The 23,665-nt window shown below is 35.1% G+C and overlaps 1 protein-coding gene across 1 annotated transcript; it reads right to left on the bottom strand.

Moving 5' to 3' along the window:
• Window positions 1-15,128: 15,128 nt before the first annotated feature.
• Window positions 15,129-15,693, bottom strand: LOC142625842 (phytosulfokines 3-like). The gene is made up of 2 exons (XM_075799574.1): window positions 15,493-15,693; window positions 15,129-15,370 (listed from the first exon to the last, which is right to left on the bottom strand). The coding sequence occupies exons 1-2, from the start codon at window positions 15,610-15,612 to the stop codon at window positions 15,233-15,235; spliced, it is 258 nt and encodes an 85-aa protein (XP_075655689.1). The 5' UTR covers window positions 15,613-15,693; the 3' UTR covers window positions 15,129-15,232.
• Window positions 15,694-23,665: the final 7,972 nt, after the last annotated feature.

Below are 23,665 nucleotides of genomic sequence, written 5' to 3'. Positions count from 1 at the left end.
GATATTCCCCTATTTTCTTTGAGTTTTACAGAGTTTTTTGGATTACAACGTGCTCACTAAATCGTGCTACAAGGTCCAAATAAGCTCAAAAAATTGCAGACTTAGATGGCTGTCTCAACCTCTAAGACTTGCAAAGTTTGAATCCTTTTTGAATCCAAGTATTGTATTATAGTGGCTATTTCTGGGATACTGGGAGATATTCTCCTGTTTTCCTTGAGTTTTACAGAGTTTTCTCTCAATGATCCTCCCCCTTTTCTTTTCTGCTGAATGCCTTTTTATAGCGTCACCTTAGGGCTCTGGGGTATCACTAGTTCTCTTTTTGATCCCCTGGATAACAGAGCCCTTGTTATGCCAGCTATTCTGATGGCTGGCTTTTTCCCTTTTTCTCATAGTTTTTCTCTTTTAGTGCTGCTTCCCTAAAAGTCACTTGCTGGCTTTCCATTTGAGGGACGTCCTTGGAGAGCTGACCTTCATCCTTTCTTCTTTTAAGGTTTCTCACCTTTTAGATTCAGCTTTTAGCTGCCCTTATTTTTTATTATTTTTCCCTAGTGGAGTCGCCAAAATGTGAAGGTCAATTTTATCGGACGGTGTCCAGGCCCGAGCTTAAGCAAAGACGCCGGGCCCTTTTGTTGTAGTTTGAAGGGACTAGGCTTGGTCTACTACAGCTAAATGGGTTGTTTAAAGACCAAGTGATGCACAAGGCAGAACTCCTGTAATACACATACACTAACAGGCAAGAATATACGTATTGATTAACAAGGAAACAACAATGGAAGACAAAATGATAAAGAAAAAACTAAAAATAATTGCTCAGGATCCTCAGAGTCAGTAGGAAATATTTCATTAATTTCTTTTTTTAGTTATGGATTACAATGAACTCACCAAGAATTAATGCAAGGTTCAAGTAAGCTCAAAGATTACAGACTTAGATGACTCTCTAGGCCTCTAAGACTTGTAAAATTTGAACCTTTTTGAATCCAGGCAAGTGCTATTATAGTGGCTGTTTATGGGATATCGGGAGATATTTCCCTGTTTTTTTTTTAGTTTTACAGAGTTTTTTGGATTACAACGTGCTCACTAAATCATGCTACAAGGTCCAAATAAGCTAAAAAATTGCAGACTTAGATGGTTATCTCAACCTCTAAGACTTGCAAAGTTTGAATCCTTTTTGAATCCAAGTATTGAATTATAGTGGCTGTTTCTGGGATACCGGGAGATATTCCCCTGTTTTCCTTAAGTTTTACAAAGTTTTCTCTCAATGATCCTCCCCCTTTTCTTTTCTGCTGAATGCCCTTTTATAGCGTTACCTTAGGGCTCCAGGGTACCACTAGTTCTCTCTTTTTGATCCCCTGGGTAACAGAGCCTTGTTATGCCAACTATTCTAATGGCTGGCTCTTTCCCTTTTTCTCATATTTTTTTTCTTTTAGTGCTGCTTTCCTAAAAGTCACTTGCTGGCTTTCCATTCCAGGGGCGTCCTTCGAGAGCTAGCCTTCATCCTCTCTTCTTTTAAGGTTTCTCACCTTTTAGCTTCAACTTTTAGATGCCCTTATTTTTTGTTATTTTTCCCCAGTGGAGTCGCCAAAATGTGAGGGTCAATTTTATCAGACGGTGTCCAGGCCCAAGTTTAAGCAAGGACGCCGGGCCCTCTTCTTGTAGTTTGAAGGGACTGGGCTTGGTCTACCGCAGCTAAATGGGCTGTTTAAAGACCAAGTGATGCACAAGGCAGAACTCCTGTAATACACATACACTAGCAGGCAAGAATATACGTATTGATTACCAAGGAAACAGCAATGGAAGACAAAATGATAAAGAAAAAACTCAGAATAATTGCTTGGGATCCTCAGAGTCAGTAGGAAATATTTCATTAATTTCTTTTTTTAATTATGGATTACAATGAGCTCACCAAGACTTAATGCAAGGTTCAAGTAAGATCAAAGATTACAGACTTAGATGACTCTCTAGGCCTCTAAGACTTGTAAAATTTGAACCTTTTTGAATCCAAGCAGGTGCTATTATAGTGGCTGTTTCAAGGATATTGGGAGATATTTCCCTTTTTTTTTTTTTTTTAGTTTTACAGAGTTTTTTGGATTACAACGTGCTCACTAAATCGTGCTACAAGGTCCAAATAAGCTAAAAAATTGCAGACTTAGATGGCTATCTCAACCTCTAAAACTTGTAAAGTTTGAATCCTTTTTGAATCCAAGTATTGTATTATAGTGGCTGTTTCTGGGATACCGGGAGATATTCCCCTGTTTTCCTTGAGTTTTACAGAGCTTTACAGAGCTTTCTCTCAATGATTCTCCCCCTTTTCTTTTCTGCCGAATGCCCTTTTATAGCGTCACCTTAGGGCTCCGGGGTACCACTAGTTCTCTCTTTTTGATCCCCTGGGTAACAGAGCCCTTGTTATGCCAGCTATTCTGATGGTTATCTCTTTCCCTTTTTCTCATAGTTTTTCTCTTTTAGTGCTGCTTCCCTAAAAGTCACTTGCTGGCTTTTCATTCCAAAGGCATCCTTGGAGAGCTAGCCTTCATCCTCTCTTCTTTTAAGGTTTCTAACCTTTTAGATTCAGCTTTTAGCTGCCCTTTTTTTTTGTTATTTTTCCCCAGTGAGTTGAATCCTTCCTTGCCAAGTCGAAGGTTTTCCCAGCTATTTCCCCTTATGGTTCTTCTTTTCGGGTTCCCCGAGGTACTAGCCTTTTGTTCATGAGTTGTTGCTTTTCAAGCCACTTCTTTGCTACATCTCTGAGTGCTTGAAAAGGACATAATTTTCCTTCGTTTCTTGTGCTTTTTGGTTCCCCTTTCGAGCTGTCTCAATCCCATTTTGGTTGTGCTGTACGTCCCAGGGATCTCGGGCCCTTGGTAGTCTCTGGGATCCCGACCTAGTTCTTTCTACTAGACTCTCTTTGGTCCTCTGATCTTGGTGGGCTAGGCCCTTTTCTTTCCTCCCTTTGTTTCATGGGCTCTAAAACCTGCCCCATCATGGATCTTGGGTTTCAAATCTTTTGGGCCCGCCATCCTTTTCTTTTTTGTGAGCTCAACCTCTTTTCAATTTTACTTTCCATGGGGTTGGCCCAATGTGCTATTTCTTTGGGCCTTGTGTTATGATTTTTTGAACCTCAACATTTAGCCCCCCGAGTTTGTGGGCTGCCTGCAGCCCACGCGTAAGAAAATAAAATTTTTCTTGGACACTTTCCTGGTTTATAGAACCAATGTGTAAATCAAATGATTCTTGAGGGAAACTCCAAAGGAATTGCACATTTCCTTCATGGAATGAACTTCTTTTGTTGAATCGAAGTACCTCCAAGCCTTTGGTGAGTTTGCACCTTATTGTAGGAGGGAAATGTTGCTAGCTGGTTTGCAATGTCATTGACTAATCTTCTTTGTACAGAGATTTGCAAAGGTATCCATGCTTTTGCGGCTTTGAGTGATGTACTTTTGGATTTTTTTTATTTATTTAAGTTACGCCTTCCTTACTTCCTTAGGCTCCCTTGAACCAACTCCTTTCAAGGAGGTCAACGTTGTGTACTTTATACACCCACTTATGGGTTTTCATACCCACTCGAGGCTCTTTCTCTTTGTACCTCTCATTGGGTCCTGCTTACAATTTGCACCCTTTGCTAGGACGTGATACGGCTTGTACCTGTTGCTGGTACGTGCTACACAGGTTGTAGCCATTGCTAGTACGTGCTATAGGTTGTAGCCATTGCTGGGATATGCTTAAAATCTGCACGCATTATTGGGACGTGCTATGGCTTGTATCCATAAACTTTTGCTTTTGGCTAGTTTCTTGGTTGTACTTGGAAACTTTTGCTCTTGGCCAATTTCTAAGCCATGTATTTAGAAAATTTGTTTTAAGCCAAATCCTAGGCCAGGTACATGGAAGACTTGCTCTGTTCCAAGCCCTGTGCCATGTCACTTGGAAAAAATTTTGTTATGATCAAGTCCTGGGCTAGGTACATGGAAAATTTACTCTTTCCCAAGTCCTAGGCCATGCCACTTGGAAAATTTGTTCTAGCCAAGTCCTAGGCTAGGTACATGGAAGACTTGCTCTGTTCCAAGTCTTGCGCCATGTCACTTGGAAATTTTTTTTTCTGATAAAGTCTTGGGCTAGGTACATGGAAAATTTGCTCTTTTCCAAGTCCTAGGCCATGCCACTTGAAAAATTTGTTCTAACCAAGTCTTGGGCTAGGTACATGGAAAGTTCGCCCTTCCCAAGTCCTAGGCCATGTCACTTGGAAAATTTTTGTTCTGATCAAGTCTTGGGCTAGGTACATGGAAAATTTACTCTTTCCCAAATCCTAGGCCATGTCACTTGAAAAAAAAAATCTATTTTGGCTAAGTCCTGGGCCAAGTACATGGAAAGTTTGCTCTTCCCAAGTCCTAAGCCATGTCACCTGGATAATTTTTGTTCTGATAAATTCTTGGGCTAGGTACATGGAAAATTTTCTCTTTTCCAAGTCCTAGGCCATGCCACTTGAAAAATTTGTTCTAACCAAGTCTTGGGCTAGGTACATGGAAAGTTCCCCCTTCCCAAGTCCTAGGCCATGTCACTTGGAAAATTTTTGTTTTGATCAAGTCTTGGGCTAGGTACATGGAAAATTTACTCTTTCCCAAGTCCTAGGCCATGTCACTTGAAAAAAAATCTGTTCTGGCTAAGTCCTGGGCCAGGTACATGGAAAGTTTGCTCTTCCCAAGTCTTGAGCCATGTCACTTGGAAACATTTTTGTTCTGATCAAGTCCTGGGATAGGTACATGGAAAATTTGCTCTTTTCCAAGTCCTAGGCCATGTCACTTGGAAAATTTGTTCATGGCCATTGAATTTTTCAATCTTCAAAAAAAGGTTCCTTCGTAGCCTCCCATTCTCAAGTGGGGTTACTGAACTGATTTCTTTTCTTTTCTCCAAAGGGTCAAGGATTTGTTTCCTTCTCAAAGGATCTTCTAATATATCCTCTCTTAGCTGTGAACAAATACTTCATGAAAATACTCTTCTTTTACGAGCCACTTAAGGTTACTCTCACTGGTGGACTGGTGGCTAGGAGGAGCTCCACCAAGATGATTTTGTCATGGACTAGTACTCACAAGACAGGCAAATGACTCATGATCTATTAAAATTTTATGAAAGACATTTGGATGCTCAGCTCCCCATATGAAAACATTCTTCTTTTTCAACAATTTGGATAGTCCACTAGTGACCAAGGCTAGCCTTGGTGTGAACTTCCCAATGCAAGAAATTCTCTCCAAGAAGCTCTTGAGTTCTTTGATCATGGTATGCCTCTTCATGGTTGATATTGTTGTTGCCTTAATTGGATCTATGAGGAGATCAATGTTAGGCAAAGGAAATTTATCCTTTGGATGCGCCTTATTTAATTTGCAGGAGTACACGCCAATAAATCTTCATTTTTTTTTTCAATAGCTCCACAAGTTTCTCTAGTTTTTGTACCAATAATTGACTGCTGATGAGGATAGGCCCTGGGTTCCTTGGGTCAGCCCCCAAGTTCACCTCTTCTAGTTTTTTCCTTTGGTAGGATTTATGCCTTCCTTTCCATGTCCATAAGTTTCTCCAGGATCTTCATAAGCAGTATATTAGCCTTCCCTCTAGGTTTCTTCTTCTTCTGGGATAGGAACCCTCGGGATCCTACAGATGGAGTATTCTTCAGCTAGAGCCGACGCATCATAGAATGTATTTTCCATGAAGTTTACTTCATGCTAGATGAAGGGACTAGGATTGGCAGCAATTTTTGTGGGCTTCCCATTTAGTCCCTATTTCACGTACCATTGGTACATTGAGAGGATCAAATGATATTTGTGATGCCATGGTTGACCTTTAGAGCTAGTTGTACATGTCCTCCAATGGATTCTATAGCTTCTCCAAATCTTGTTATTTCCATGGGTGAACCCCATTGTTGGGCTGCAAGAAATGATAGATGCACTGTATAGTTGTTGAGCTTTCAATAATGTTGACAATATAGTGTTTCTATTGATTTTCTTCAAAATATATTCAAGGTCCGCTGCACAATAGGCTTTAACCCCCAAGACATGAGCTGTTGTTGAATCATGCTTAATCCACATTCTCTTGATGCTATTGTGGAACCAAGGAACTACTCCATTTTGCTAGAACCATGGCTGGAACTAGGAAAATTTTATTTTACTGGAATCAAGGATCTCCTTTGGAATCAACCTCAACTTTGTTGGGATTAAGGATCTCCTCAGTTTTGTTGGAATAAAGGATCTCCTCAGCTTTGTTGGGATCAAGGATCTCCCAGGCTTTACTTTTTAGGAGTCAAGGATCTCCTATACTTTGCTGGAATTAAGGATGCACCCAACCTTGATGAAATAAATGATCTCCTCAGCTTTATTGGGATTAAGGATCTCCCAGGCTTTGTTGGAATTGAGGGTGTACTCAGCTTTGCTGGAATAAAGGATCTCTTCAGCTTTGTTGGAATAAAGGATGTACCCAGCCTTGCTGAAATAAATGATCTCCTCAGCTTTGTTGGGATTAAAGATCTCCTAGGTTTTGTTGGAATTGAGGGTGTACTCAGCTTTGCTGGAATAAAGGATCTCCTCAACTTTGCTGGAATAAAGGATCTCCTCAACTTTGTTGGAATAAAGGATGTACCCAGCCTTGCTGAAATAAAGGATCTCCTCAGCTTTGTTAGGATCAAAGATCTCCTAAGCTTTTATGAAACTACTCCATTTTGCTAAATCCATGGGCGGAGCCAAGGAACTTGTCCATTTTGCTAACCTGCACCATATGATATTATTATCAAGTTGCTGCAAAAATTCTTTAGCCCCACAACGTGAGGCAATTGCTTTGCTATGTAATTTACATTCCACCAAGCTTCTTTGATTCGCTTACTTCTCTTTCTTTTTTTCTTTTTAAACAAATGAAACAATATCATAAATTTTTTTTATAAAGAAAATACATTAGCCCCCAAATGTGGGGTCATTGCTTTATTATGCAGCTCATACAATCTTCATTTCATCAATCTCTATATATGTTTTATATTTGCTCACTTCTACATTTTTTTTTTAGTGATGAGACAATGTTATGATTGTTTAAATATTACAACATGACCTTTTTTTTTTTTTAAGAGAGTAGGACAATGATCCATTATGTTCAAATTGTAAAGTGGAGAAAATAATGACTTATCTTGTGTTGGGAAGTTCCCCAAAATTCCATACAGAGTCTCTTGGTGGGACGTTCTTTGGAAGAACCCACACTTTAAGAAGAACTTTCCTTCCTCTTAGTGTTTCCCTGCTTTGGAGCCAGGCTTGCGAAGGGACTACTTCTTCCCTCTCCTTTTTCCAGTCCCCAGTGGAGTTGCCAAAATGTGAGGGTCCTTTTTTGGACAGTACCCAAGCCCATGTAGAAACAAGGATCCCGGGTGCCTTGCTTGTTGTTTGGTGGACTAGGCTTGGTTTACCGCAGCTAAATGAGTTGTTTACAAACCAAGTGGTGCACAAGCAAGGTTCCTACAATACGTATACACTAGCAAGCGAGAACATATGTATTGAACAATAAGAAAACAGCAAAGGAAGGCAATGTAATAAAGAAACACACAAAATATTTGTTCAGGATCCTCAGAGTCAGTAGGAAATATTTCATTAATTTCTTTTTTTAGTTATGGATTACAATGAGCTCACCAAGACTTAATGCAAGGTTCAAGTAAGCTCAAAGATTACAGACTTAGATGACTCTCTAGGCCTCTAAGACTTGTAAAATTTGAACCTTTTTGAATCCAAGCAGGTGCTATTATAGTGGCTGTTTCTGGGATACCGGGAGATATTCCCCTATTTTCTTTGAGTTTTACAGAGTTTTTTGGATTACAACATGCTCACTAAATCGTGCTACAAGGTCCAAATAAGCTCAAAAAATTGCAGACTTAGATAGCTATCTCAACCTCTAAGACTTGCAAAGTTTGAATCCTTTTTGAATCCAAGTATTGTATTATAGTGGCTGTTTCTGGGATACCGGGAGATATTCCCCTGTTTTTCTTAAGTTTTACAGAGCTTTCTCTTAATGATCCTCCCCCTTTTCTTTTTCTGTTGAATGCCCTTTTATAGCGTCACCTTAGGGCTCCGTGGTACCACTAGTTCTCTCTTTTTGATCCACTGGGTAACAGAGCCCTTGTTATGCCAACTATTCTGATGGCTGGCTATTTCCTTTTTTCTCATAGTTTTTCTCTTTTAATGCTGCTTCCCTAAAAGTCACTTACTGGCTTTCCATTTGAGGGGCGTCGTTGGAGAGCTGACCTTCATCCTCTCTTCTTTTAAGGTTTCTCACCTTTTAGATTCAACTTTTAGCTGCCCTTATTTTTTGTTATTTTTCCACAGTGAGCTGAATCCTTCCTTGCCAAGTCGAAGGTTTTCCCAACTATTTCCCCTTATGGTTCTTCTTTCTGGGTTCCCCGAGGTACTAGCCTTTTGTTCATGAGTTGTTGCTTTCCAAGTCGCTTCTTTGCTGCATCTCTGAGTGCTTGAAAATGACATATTTGTCCTTCGTTTCTTGTGCTTTTTGGTTCCCCTTTCGAGCTGTCTCAATCCCACTTTGGTTGTGCTGCACATCCCAGGGATCTCGGGCCCTTGGTAGTCTCCGGGATCCTGACCCAATTCTTTCTACTGGACTCTCTTTGGTCCTCTGATCTTGGTGAGCTAGGCCCTTTTCTTTCCTCCCTTTGTTTCATGGGCTCTAAAACCTGCCCCTTCATGGATCTTGCGTTTCAAATCTTTTAGGCCTACCATCCTTTTCTTTTTTGTGAGCTCAACCTCTTTTCAATTTTACTTTCCATGGGGTTGGCCCAATGTGCTATTTCTTTGGGCCTTGTGTTATGATTTTTTGAACCTCAACAATAAGGAAGCCAATAAGGGCATTTAATCATGTAGATACTAGGATGTATGCATTCAATGTTTATATAGGAGCAGAGATGAGATGATAGGAAAAGAGAAAGTGATTGAAACATACAACTTTACTACGGCTCACCCTTGGTGCGGTGGTCATTCCATAAGTATAAATGCTTGTGGGGTGTGGGGGACAAGGGTTGGAGTTCAAGTCTCCAGGAGGGAGCTTCACACACATATACACTTAGATTAGGCTAGGGTAGAAATTCTATCTTGTATAAAAAAAACATTCAACTTTTAAATTCGTGAACAAATTCTTTTGTAAGATAATAAAAAAGGATTTAGCTTACCTAAAATGTTTTTTTTTTAACGAAATGTCTCATTTTATTTTAAATACATAATAATAAGGGGTAGGTAGTGAGCTTTAATCTCTACCTTTTATTTAGTTAGTGGGCGATGTGGCAGTTTCTTGTTTAAACAAAATGAAATTCTAGTTAAAAAAGTACTATTGTAGCGTTTGGTACGGGGTAATGTTTTAGGATTTCTAAGAATGTTTAAAGATTCTCATGTTTGGTTGCAAATCACACTAGAGAATCAAATGCCAAGGGAATTTGGATTCCCCCTTTAACCCCCTTTCTGTAGGTGGATATCTAGATTCCGAAATTTAAAGAAAATTGTATTTTTTTATAAATTGACAATTTTAACCCTTTATCCTTATTATTTAAGCAATTGAGATAAAATATAAAACAAATCATCAATATCTTTTCTTTTGTCTTTATCTCTTCCCGCCAAAACAACGTAAATAAGATAGACAACTCTGTTTATATATTCATTAACAAAGTTCTATCTAGGTTTCACGTGAAAAAAAAAAAAAAAATTGAAGGAGACCCTCCATTGTTGCCAAGCATTCACTTTTATTGTTGTGTGTGTTACTCAACAAATTATTAATGGATCTATTTTCATGGAAATTTGTTAATGTATCTATCCATATCTCAAATCTTGGTTTTGTTTAGTTGCTAGAAATGTAGATCTGGATTGGTGGCTTCATCTAGTTTTTTGTTTTTAGATTAATGACGCTGCTTCTACAATTTTAATAATTTGTATCCCATTTGGTGCTTTTGATGTTTGTTATACAATGATATAGAATGTGTGGATTTTTAATTTTTAACAACCCATCATATTTGTATACACGTTTTAGATTTGTCATAATTTAAACTGTAGTTTATATTTTGTTTTTCATTATTTATTTAGAGGAAGATTAAAAAAAAAAGACTTATATTGGATTTACAAATATAAGGATAGAATAGGAAAAATAAATAATTCAGTTAAGATTCTTAGAAATAAACCAAACATTATAATCTTACATTTCTGGGATTCTTATTAGATTCCTAATAGTTACATCCTTAAGTATCCAGATTGCAAGGTATCACATTCCCAGAAATCTGAATGCAAAAAATAATGTGGATTCCCCTATACCAAATGTGACCTGAAGGTAAGCTAAGCCTAATAAAAAATATATGACGTGATAACACACCTTATTTAGACATGATTTTTTTTTTTTTTGAGAGAGAGTTTCAACTAATGACGTCCGCTCCTGATAATAGCTCTTTATCATCAAACCAAGACACCAATCAATTTTTGGTGTAGGCAGAGATTGAACCCCACATCTCTTATTCAAGCATCTAAGACTTTACCAATTGAGCTAACTAGAACCCACTTAGACATAAAAATTTAATATCTACAATGACAATACTTTAAGCCTGTTTTTTGGGATAAACACTTATAACTTCTATCTACTCTTGTCTCCTGAGTCATGTCTTTAATAAAGAAAAACTAATATCAACAATGGATTTTACGAGATGAAGACCCAAAATGATTCTTGTAATAAAAGCGTTGAAATTTTTTTCCACAGGAATGACTTGTAGCAATTACAATATTCTTCATGAAAATCATATTTATCAGGCAGTGGCAGGGTGCTTAAGAATGCATCATGTGATCACGAAGCTTTGGCCTTTGATGCAATGTTAGAAACTCATATGGTAAAGTTTGGGGTTTCAGTTAGCTCAACTAGTATAATCTTTGATGGTTAAATAAGAGATCTGGGGTTCAATCACCGCTTATACTAAAAACTAATCACTGTCTTGGTTTAACGATAAAGAGCTATCATCAAAAAAACTATTATAAAAAACAGACATCATAAGTTAAAACTCCCTTAAAAAATAAAAATCCAACGTATGAAAAGTGAGCTTCAAATGGCCTTGTTTGCATGCATCACATTATAGCATCTGAATTTAATTCTTTTGTAGTATAACTTGTCTCACCCTCCCTTAAAAGTTACCATGACTTTTGAGTAGAGTTGTGATGTGCCTTTGTGTTAGAACTTTTTTCCCTCTCCCTTTTGTGTATGTTTGTTTAAAAAAAAAAAATCAAAATCAAAATCAAAATACGACCCATTGTTTTACCAGAAAGGTTTTTATGGATTTGGGAAATACTTGTCATGATAGCATCATTTTAGCCACTTTCACTCAATTTGGCATGTTAAGATTAACATATATAGTATATTAGGAGGTAATAAATTATACATTAGAAAGAGCCTTTGCATTTGACATTTATGTCGGCTTGGGCGCACACAGCCAAGTTTCAATTTGCCACTACCATCTTAGTTTAAAGCATTTTAGTAGAACTGGGTTGGTAGGTATAATATGATCGAGTATATCCTCTTCAACATCAGCTTACGCGGCATTAAGACTATATCAACGTTTTACATGTCCATGAAGTTTATTGCCACCATTAGCCTTATGGCCTGTTTAGAAGTTAAAAAAAGGAGGGGAGTAGAGTAAAAGGAGAGATAGTAATTCAATTACCTTGTTTGAAAGTTTTTTAAGGAAGGAGGGAGAGGGGTTTGGAGGGATTTCAACTACCTCTAATCCCTCATTTTAATTCCCCCAAATTGGAGAGATTTGGAGAAAGAGTAGAGTAGATAAATTATTAATCAAATGAATTCTCCAATTTACCCTTTCTAAATTAACAAAATTACAAACCGATTATATAAATTATCTTTGTTTGTTTGATGAGAAAATAAATAATTTAAAGCTAAACTTTTAGAAATTCAAAACCGGAAAAGCCACCAAAAACAAACACTTTTCTCTTTCAAGAAGTGTAACTATAATTTTTATTTTCTAACAAACAAAACGACAAACAAAATACACAAAACTCAAATTTCAATTCCTTTCCCTTTTCCTCCATTTTCAGAGCACCCAAACAGAAATTAAAGCCACAAAATTTTTCTTAGAATCTCACAGCTGTAACCTAAAAAAAGCACAAGAAATTAGACGCCGCTGAGTCGTGGGTCGTCGACGAACGACGTCTAAAGGTCCACGTTGCTCGCGGCGATCGGGATTGAGCTTAGGCACTCAAGCTCGATCGAGCCTCGAGCCACTTTGTCACTGATGAAGTGCGACGGCGACTCTTCCCCTCTGATTCCGAAGAACTATTCCGACGATGATGAGGATTGCAATTGACATTCCTCCAAAGATTGCGACCGTCCGTTTATAATTTCCATTCCTGGTGCCCCTTCTTCGGTGACGATTCTAGGGTTTCTCCCTACAACTCCAGGATCTCGCTTCGCTTGCTCTTCATTCTCCAAGATCTCACTTATTTTGGGTTGTGTGCATTTTCGGGGATTTGGTTTGTGTTTCTTTGAAATTTCTGTTTTTTTTTTCCTTACTTGTGCCTGTGTTTGGCTGCTCAGAAAATGTGCCTTTATTTTGTTTTATTTTTTAAAAAAAAAAAATTTATGCTTCTCCCAAAAAAAAAAATTCACTAACATATTCTAAGATTTAGACTAATGATAATCAGGTTGAAGACTTTATAAATTAATCATAGACTAATGTTGCAAGTCTATTTTTAAATAAGGGTAAATTTGTCTATTTAAATCATTTTCTCTCATCTTCATCCTAATTTTTAAAACATCTAAACAAGAGGAAGGGCTAATTACTCTCTTCCCTTTTACTAATTTTAAAAACATTCAAACAAGGTGGAGGATAACCATTACCCTCTACTTTCCTCCCCACTACTCTCCTCCCCTTTACTCTCCTCTACTCTCCTCCCTCTCTAAACTTCCAAACAGGCCATTAGTTTGTTGCACTTTCTATTAATGTTTATTATTATCATTATTATTTTTTTAAGATATACCATATGATGATTGTTCTTTATTATCAAGTCAAGGCACTGTCATTAGTTTTTATTAATTATTATCATGTCAAGACAATAATTGATTATTGGTATAGACTAGGATGAACTTTAAATCTCTTATTTAAGAACCAAAGAATTTACTAGCAGAGCTAACAATGACCTATCAAATTGACAGGACTAAAATCTTTAGATGATACTTTTATAAAATAATGTGTGTGTGAGATACTGATATAATCGTGGATAACAATTATATGAAAAGTAAGTCTAAAGTCACAAAACATATTAACAATCATTGATATAACAATTATTGTTTATATTATTTTTAAGTATAATATACATGTGAAGACGCCAACTTTGGCTCAATATTCTTTTATATATATATATATATAAAGTAATTATACTACACACTTATATGTCTATGTAGATCTATCATCTGTCTATTATAATACACACACTAAAAAAAAAAAAAGTCTATGTCGGTATATACTTCCTTTTTTTTTTTTTTGTTGCTGAATTATGTCGGTATATACATTAGTAATAAATTTTGTCTCCTTAAAATTAATTTTTGGCTCCACCACTGCATATAATCGTTGACTTTAATATGCCTATAACAAGAAGTACTTAATGTCTTTCCCCTATAGTTATTGTTGAGATATAAGTCCTTGAACAAGGACCACAAATTTTGAGTGTGCAAAGATAGTCAAAAGCTAGTGGGCTAGATAGTTAATTAGGATCCATAATGGGATAGATATTAGATAGTAGGTCCGAAATCTGCATTCTCCTCAGCTTTTCTAGAAGGGAATTTTCGTGATAGAAGGTTCCCTTGACAATATAATCAACACGCAAAAATTGCAGAAAAAGAGCTACAGAAGTAGAACTAAGAACCATATATAGCTTTAAATTCTGAATCTCAATCTCAAACTAGAAATCACGCTAATAATAGCAGGCCTTTCAAAGGTGTTCCTTTATTTGCAGGCCTTTCAAATTTATGTTTTATTACTCAACTGTCAACCAATATCAACCACCAGTAGCTTTAAGTTATTTCTCATCTTCGCCAACTGAACCCATACGAGTTGTTGTTTACATTGAATTTTGAATATAATAACAGGAGGCTAGTAATAGACTAGCCTTAAAACCACGAACAGTTCCGCTAAACTCAATAACTTTTGCTTCTTTCGGTTACTTATTTGGTGATTCATGTTTGCGTGTAATAAAGCAAAACAGTTGAATCGGCAGTTAGCTATAGGCGTTGGCAGACCCTGGTAATTAAGGTTGGCTTTACATCATTACATGTTAACAAGAAAATGGGATGGAAAATTGGTTGCCCTTCTCGAATTAACTAATAAATTCAGCTCGAACGGATTTGAATGGCCGTGGGGGGCGGGGTAATCCTATGATAACTACTTCTTCTATTTTTTCAAGAATTTCGTAGTTCATTGATATTATTTAAATCTTTTCATGTAGAGAACCCAAGCTCAAAATGTTTGCCCATTCATCCTAATTTAACTAATAAAAAATCTTAAAGATTGCGGTCCATTTCTAGCCAACATTATAATGTTGAAGATTACAAAACCTGATTTTTGGACCCAAGGTAACTTAGGAAGGAGAAAGGAAAATGGAAAATTGCATTTTATTATTATTATTTTTTTATAAATGGTAAGTTACGGAGGAGAATTTAGATTTAAATCTTGAATATCTTCTTTTAGAAATATAAAGAAGTATTATTTTTTCATACCCAAAAAAAATATATATATATCAATTGACCTAAAAAAGTCATTGGTGAATTGAAAACCAAAGTTGAGGTATGTAGACTTTGTTATATAATATTATACCTAAACCTATAAATTCTTATTCTAAATCCTAATTCTTATAATCATTAAACCTTTGACAGACAATTGTTCATAACATGTCAACAGGGTCTTTTTTTGGTTGAAAAAAAATGTAGAAATTTTAGCGCCAAGAAATCTGTATGAATAACAGCAGGGGTGATGTCCCTGCTCTGAAAACTTGCAAACAAACCAGTAACATGTCAACAATAGGGCATATATATTATAATCCAAATAACATCCCGACTCGCAAGAAAGAAACAGTAAGGAATGAGTGAATCTCTCATCCAAAAGGAGAGAGTGTCATATTATTAGTGGTGATAATTAGCATCACATAAACTGTACAAGTAGCACATATTACATAATTCTCATGGATCATGGCTTCTCCTTCTGGGTATAGATATAGTCCAGATGGGCAGACAGGGTCCTCCTCTCTAAGCACTCATCCTCCGAAAGCCCATGCATGTGACAGCTCTCAATCAATGCTTCAAGACTATTACGTGTCCCCACAACCTATTAAGAAAAAAAAAAAAAAAAACAGAGCACCCATGAATCAAAACTCGTAAAACCCAATACAAAATCTATTTATTTAAGAAACTCAAAATGTGAGAAAAATGTAAACAAATTGGACCAACCTGATGTTGGGATGTGGCTTCATCTACGTCCGATTTTGGTTCTGGACGAGCAGCATAGGTAAGAGTGGTGGAGCAGAGAACAAGGGATAACATAAACAGGGTAGCGAAAATCTTGGCCATCTTTGGCTTTCGATAAGGGTGTAGAATGTGGAAAATCTATGGTCTCCAATAGAATGTGACTTTGGGAGGGACAAGGAGAATAGAGGGTGTGATACTGAATTTATAGAAGCGATTGGTGGAAGCCCAAGATAGGTAGTGTGTGAACTTGTGGAAGGAGAGGGAGACTTTTTTCTTTTCTTTTTTTTTAAAAAATTTTAACAATACAGCAGAATATTAGGGGCAAAAAACTTTAATTTTACGGTATAAGATACGAATGTAGTAATACACTTCCTTCTGGAAGAAAAAACAAAAACAAAAACAAAAAAAACAGAAAGATACGGGGTATACCGTATACTTCAATTAAGGGAGAAAAGTCAAAGACTTAAGGGAGACCACTGAAATATAACAGGAAAACAAACTCAGAAACTTCAGGCTGAAGTCCCTCGTTGATAACGCTAGAAATTTGCTTTTTTTGCCTAATAAATATGGAATGAACTGTACGTAACCAGCCTGGTTGATATCTGTAAGAGGTTATTTGGAGTTTTGGACAGAAATAGTAAAAATTTGTCTTGTGTATCCAGAATAATAGAGAACATATAATTCAACTTTAATATTTTTAAAATATTAAATTAGACAACAATTTTTAGGTGATACGACATTAAAGAAGAGTTCTAAATAAAACTTAATTTTAATCTTCTTTATGTAAATACACTCATTAATTCCATAGGAATGGATTAGACAAACTTGAACTCACCTCTTCCAGGGAGCCAAAGGTACAACTAGGCTAAAAAAACCTTTATTTTTCATATAATTGAACAATTGAAAATGAGTCACTTCATGTACATTATAGAAGTGAAACCTTGACCATATTATTTGGGGTTCAAATGATAGTCCAGTGATTTGTCTGTTTATTTGAATTCTACTTCCCCTCATCTATTATCTACCTATTTTATAAAAATTTCATTGCGCATTTTAAAGATGGTACCTAGTGCACTTTGAGAAAATTGATCAAGTGAATATGATGTGTACTTTCTATGCAAGCATGAAATTTCCACACCTAGTAAATGATATTTCTAATGTAAATCAATTAAAACTAGTGGTAAACGACATATTAGGATTGAGTGCAATATCTAGGGTATTGCGTTAGTACAATGACCAATTTCACTCATATACATTTTTATCATTTTTACTCTAAAGAAGAAAAAAAAAAGGGTAGATATAATAGGGTTTTGAAAATTTATGGGGTTTGTTCACCGTCTAGTCAAGATGAGATTTGAATCAAAATCCTATATTCGAAAATAAAAAGTTTAGTTAATTGAAAACTCATTCTGTTCTTAATATAAATAAATAAATAACACTCACTCTGATAATTTTTCAACCCTTAACCATAATAATGGGGTGACTATAGTCTTGACTTTTTTCAATTCTCTGTTCAAAAGCAAAATTACTAACTTTATTTCCTTGTGTACTAGTAAAATTAGTCTCCACTGAAAAAAGAAAAAAGAAAAAAGAAAAAAGGAAAAAAAAAAAAGAAAGTAAAGTTAGTCAGCACTAGAAGGTTTCATAGCCAGAATGGGAGGAATCCTCCGCAATTACATGCTGTGATGGAGTCGCTAAAACAGAATAAAACAATTTTAATAGGAGGTAGATTCCATAAGAGAAATTATATGTTCACAACATTTTTACAACAAATCCTAAGTGACAGGATGTTACTGGTTGTTATTGTTGGGGCAAAAAAGTAATCTTAGTGTTAAGTTCAAATTTGAACCAATAACAACTAACCACCTATGATTTGTTGTAAAAATGTTGTGGACGTAGCACCTCTCATTCCATAATTCACAATTCATAAGGTGGTAGAATAAAACAATTTATAAAGAAAATCTAATAAAACCTTCTATGTTTACATTATATATACTTTAAATGTTTAAATATATTGTGAGTTCCAATTAACTCGATCAACTAGTAAAATTTCTTACCATCGAATAAAAAATCTGGAATTTGATCACCGCCTACACCAAAAAATCAATTTGTGTCTTCGTCTGATAATTGTTTTTTATTATCAGAAGCATAGATTGAAACTATCTCAAAAAAGAAAAATTGTTACTTTCATATGTTTGTGGTATAACTTGTCATCCTTAAAAGTTATCATAGCTTTTGAGTGAAGTGTGTAATGTGTTTTTGTGTTAGAACTCTATTCTCTCCCCTTATGTGTGTGTGCGTTTGTTTCTAAAAGAGAACGACTATTACTTTTATATACAAACATAATCATATTAAACTTCTATTAATAGCTACCATAATTAACTAATTCTAAATTTAGGGATGGGGGAAACAGATTGAGAAGAAAAAATTTTGTTGAACTTTCTGGTGCATTGTATTTTGCATGGGTAATTGACTGGTAAAACATATAGAACCAAATACATTTGATGCCTCACAATTTTGATGCATTTCTGGTGCATTGAATCATATTAACTTTTGGACAAAATTTAATTACAGTACTTTATGTGTTGTTTTTTAGGTTTCCCTCTAAAGATTCAGCCATGTGGCTATTTAACTAAAAAATATACTTTCATCCCATGAGAAAAAATCCACATGGTTGAAGCTTAAGAAGGAAACTTAAAGAACATCACCTAAATACTGTACCTACGTCTTCCTCTTAACTTTTGCTATCTCACAATTTTACCCCTTGTCACTAACTGTTTGGGTTATTTTGTTTAACTATATAAAAGCACAATTTTATTATATTCATATTAATAATTATCATAATTAACAAATTGAATATTAAAAAAACCATATTTTATTGAATATTGTAAGAGCGTTCTCATCAAGTGTGTCAAATGCCAAATATTTGGCATTTGACACACCAAACTCTAAAAAACCACTTTCATCTAATGTTTTAAATGTCATAATATTTGGCAGTGATGAACAGTGCAATCTCAAATTTGAGACTGCACTATTCACAAATTGTAAAACTTATATTATTTTTTTATTCAGGTGGAGCTCGCTTTCTTTTAAAGAAAGAATAAAAATTAAATGAAGTTGTAAAAAAATGAATAAAAATATTAAAGAAAGAATATTTAAATGAAATTGTAAAAAAAATTAAATGTTTGATGTTTGGTATATTGTAAAATGATGTGTTAAAATTGTAAAAGTAGTGTTTTGAAATTGTAAATGTTAAAAATTTTACAATTGTTGATGAGAATGCTTTAAGATAGTGTATATTTAAATGGAGCATGCTATGCTTTATTTTTTGCTTCTGTCGGATACAAGTTGGCATCTTCAGTTCCTCACCTCCTTCCCCAAAGGTGGGGGGAAATCTTTGATTTTAAAGCTTATAAGAAAACCACTGCATCACGTAAGATCGATCCTAATATCAACATTTAAGTCATTTTTGCCAATGTTATATCACAAGCCGTACCAGTTGATATTTTTATACCAATTCTTTTTGGTTTTTTGGGATAGAATATAGCATATAGCAGCCTAGCAGATACAAGTTGATTATTTGTAAAGATTATTCAAATATTAGATCATTTTATATGAAACTCGGAATATACCCCCTTCTCTCAAAAAATAAAAAGGATCACACTCTAAATGGCAATAAACTAGAAGCCATTCTCGTAAATGCTAATGAGCTCGTGATTTATCCTTCTAGATTGCTGTTCACATGGGTTATAAAATGTTAGTCGACTAACGCAAAATTTTAAGAACAAGAAATGAGAACACACATGGAAATGGAACAAATATAAGTAAGAAATTTGGAGGGAATACGATTAAACTAAACAAAAATATTCATGTGACCGTGTCTCATTATATTTTAGAATGTTCAACGATAATTTATTATCACAACTCACAAGTCGACATCCAAGAAGATTATGCTGGTGCATAACACATGGAGTCAAAGGATCTAAGGCTTTGTTCGCGGAGGATTAGCCAAAAACAAAGGCATATCAATGAAATTAAAAAAAGTTAATTAAGAAAAGTAAAAGGCAGAAAAGAATGCTTGAAAAATGCAGTCAAGAAGTGTGCAAGGAATGAAAAATGTTCTTTTGCAACAAATTTCTTTGTAACCGAAAGCCTATATGGTTGAATGAGTCAAAAAGATCTTCATGCTGAAATTCCTTCGGTAGGTAAAGCCGAATGTTGAGTTGGGTTTGGACACGCTGAATCTTTCTTGATCTAATAAGATTCTATACTCCAGCTCATTTATTGACTTGATTCTGTCTCTTTTCTTTATATGTGCATAAATCAGCGGTTGCAATCCAAAATGTTCAGAAACTATGGTCAAACTATATACACAATCCGATAAAAGTAGCACTGTATTGCAGTAATATGTTACCACGTAAGTTAGAATATTCTTTTTCTACTGAGTTGCCTATAAAAATTCTCTATCAGCAAAATTTTCTGAGTAAATTTGCTGCTTCCAAGGCAATTAGAAACTTCTAATTATGACCATACACATTACAATTTTGAATGGTCGAAAATTGATGTTAAGGTCATGTGGCTATCAGCTTTAAATTTGATCCATGTTCACTATGAATGACAAGGAAGTCATAGCTTTTCTCTATCTTCAATTATTAGATCTTGGGCTCACAATTGGAATTGCTTTCAATTCAAATAACATTATGAGTTTGCTAGAATGTCGTCTGGGCTCCATATATATATTTATTACTCAAAAAATATAGGACACCAATTATGGATCTTTATCCTTCAGCTATACACATAGATGATTGACAATTCTGATTGAGAATCCACGATATATGTTTCTCCTTTATTAGATTGCTTTATTGATGAATTTACAAAAGTTTCACGGATAAATCTTTATGGTCTTGTTATATGACAATTGCTTTGCTGCAGCAAGTAAATATAAAGCAGCAAACAGATGATTAATTGCAAAGGCTTTCCACATTTTTGCAAGAGTTGTGGGCTCCATAAAAAAGAAAATTCATGGACAAATAATTGATACATGGTACAAGGTTTCCCACTATTCTCGATTCCATATGAACAAGTCGAAAAGAAGATTTGACTGCAATATGTAAACGCATGTCTGTCTACATGTGCGTTTAGTAACTTAGTTTGCTTAATTGTTCATACACTATAAGCAAATAAACAAATCAGTAAATAAATCAATTCAAATGAGGTCGTATATTATATTATGTTCACTTCTAAGAGGCTAATCTTTTGCTTGAATTGCAAGGAAATATAGAGAATGATAGAGTTTCATCATCAAATTCACCATGCACCTGTCCTCCAACCCTGAAATAGTCGGTGGAAACAAGACTCAAATTTTGTCATAATTTTATACTGGATGTAGAGTTGCAATCAAACAAGAACCACAGTTTATAAGAGACCAAAAGAAGGGTCCATCAAATGGACACAAAAAATCGGCCTATTAATTATGGAGGAACGGTGTGGAAGCAGTGTAAGGCAATCGACGTACAATAATTATTTGGATAGTGTTGAATGATTGAAGGTTTGGATTGGAGATTGACGTAAAATTTTGTAACAGATGGTCAAAAAGAGCATAAATGAGTTTGTGCTTTTTCTAGTGTGAAATTGTGAATACAAGTGACAAGATTCTGCTTCAATAAAATACGCGCTATTAATTGTATTTAATAATACAAAGTGCAGGCGCCAATAATGGCGAAAGGGATTTATTTTGACATAGAATTTTGGTCACTTGCTGTGTCCCACCAATATTAATAATCAACTGAGCAACTGACTTTGAAGGGAATTGAAGGAATTATGAAGAAGAGTTTACCCAGCTAGCATGTTAGAGACCATCATTTTGTTTCACAATGATCAACGAATTGTGAGGCTATCAAACGTGCCTATATAGCCTAGTGCAAAGTTGTTCTCACAAACGCGGTGGAAGTGGAACCAAGTCTTGGCCTGAGCTAAGGGAGAATATCTGTATACAGATTATTTACCCTCTGCCACATCATAATTACAGCAAAATTGTGGTTCTAAAACCACTCAACTAAGGTTATACCAAGTATGAACCCAGCGTAGAAAAATATGGTGATGATCTTTTGTTGTTGTTGTTTTTTTTTATTATTTAATTAATTAGCAATCTTTTAGCTGATGCTTAGATTGGTAATCTTACTCCACTAGTTTATCTCATTCAACGGCATTTGCTTATTTGAATGTTCCAACATTTCAAGATTAGTACTTAGTGTTATCTACTTATTTTTGTAACTACGGTAGTATATTTGATAAATATGATAATATAGCACCTGATATTGTCACTAAAGCAACAAAAATTGTGATTAACACATATTACTGCACCAACAAATCAAGTGCTTTATAGATAGTTTGAGCTTAACAGATTAAGAAATTAAATTAAAATTAGCCAAGAAACTGAATAATTAAAGTTGAATGCAAACTTTATTTTTTACTTTTCCTATCAAAAGAGACCTCTCGCCTGATCATAAATTAATTGATGAATTGCATTTAAATTCTAAAGTCTAAATTCGACTCTAGCTAGGTTGAACTAAATTTCAATGTAGTTTTAACAAGCCAAGGCTTCATTATTATTCATTCCTCCCCTTGATGTGATAATTCAATTCGAGAGATTGAAATTGTTTGATATTCTGATGACTCTGCATCAATAAGAGGCACAAAATTGAAGCCTTGGAGCTAGGTAACCGACTAACCGTCATGGCTTGCGAAATGACACGCATGCATGCACACAAACTTTGCTATCTACTACTACTAGTACCGTCCGGAAAAGGTTGAAAAATCACTTCACAAATAAAATCTGAGTGTGACTACGGATGAATGTCCAGTGGACACATGGCTTTTTTTTTTCCTCTCATTTCTTGGGAAAGATATCTTGTAAAAGAGACATCTTATATCTGTCTCAAATGAAAAGTATCTTATAACAAAACATCTTATATTTTTCACACACTCGTCTCATATGAAAGGTATCTTGTAAGAGAGATATTTTATATTTTTCTCTCTTACTCTTGGTTCATAACTCATTGTTTTGGGAATGAATTCTAAACCAGTTTATTGCTATTTTTCTTATTATTTGCGACTCCATGTGAATCACTTAATTATTTTAATTAAATTTTGCCTCTTTTTTTTTTTTGACTATTTTCAGATCTACATGAGTCACATACTCACCTTATTTAACTTTTACTTTTTATTTACAATAATTTCAGCAAAAAAATTAAATAAATTTTCTCCAAACAAACACTAACTCATGACTGAAAAGGAAAGAATGAACTTGATTTGAGTTGGGCCTTCATGACCATCAACATGTGGCTTATTGTCTCATTGGGTCTCTAAAAAGGCAAAATAATTACCTTTGTACTGGACCAAGCCTGGTTTATCTAACATTGGGCTTTTATTTGACAATAGAGGCTGGCCATAAGATATTAAGCCCAAGTGGGCCCTACGGTCTAGAAGGCCATAAGTCAAGCGGGAAACGCTTCTCTGTGACGGGAAGGAAAAGATAGAAAAGAGAACAAACAAGGGAGCCACATACAATAACAAAGCTGTCAATTTAGTTACTTTGTTGCTTTGAACATTTTGTGGGCCAAAGAAAAAAGAAATTTAGAAAAGAAAAAGAAGATACTATAAAGAATAAACCTAGACATTTCTGACCGTTCAATCTCACTATGCAATATGGCCCATTGGATTGGCTGTTCATTCTTTTGCTAAATTTTAGTTAAAGTCTCTACAAATTATATTTTATTATTCTTCATTCATTATATTATTTAAGTGAAATCAATTAAGTTTTTTTTTTTTTTTCTAAGATAGAATTTCTACTCTAACTTAATATAAGTGTATATGTGTATGAAGCTCCTTCTGGAGACTTGAACTGCGGTTCTTGCCTCTCACACCCCATAAGCATTTATACTGATAGGGTGAACTGCTTTGTAAATTTTTTATAATAAATTTTATAATAGTTTTATCATGTCTTTTTAGTTAAATGATTGGTTGTTTACTGTGCTACTATGCATTTGACTGAACAGTATTGGCTAAACCTTTTTTACAAAAAGAAAATTATGACTCTGTCCATTAGCTTTACCATTATGATAGGATCACCTTTTGTGCATCGCATTAATCCTCC

This window comes from Castanea sativa, chromosome 2, assembly GCF_040712315.1.
Source record: "Castanea sativa cultivar Marrone di Chiusa Pesio chromosome 2, ASM4071231v1".
NCBI classification, from domain to species: Eukaryota; Viridiplantae; Streptophyta; class Magnoliopsida; order Fagales; family Fagaceae; genus Castanea; species Castanea sativa.
This window is presented reverse-complemented; position numbering and strand designations above follow the sequence as displayed.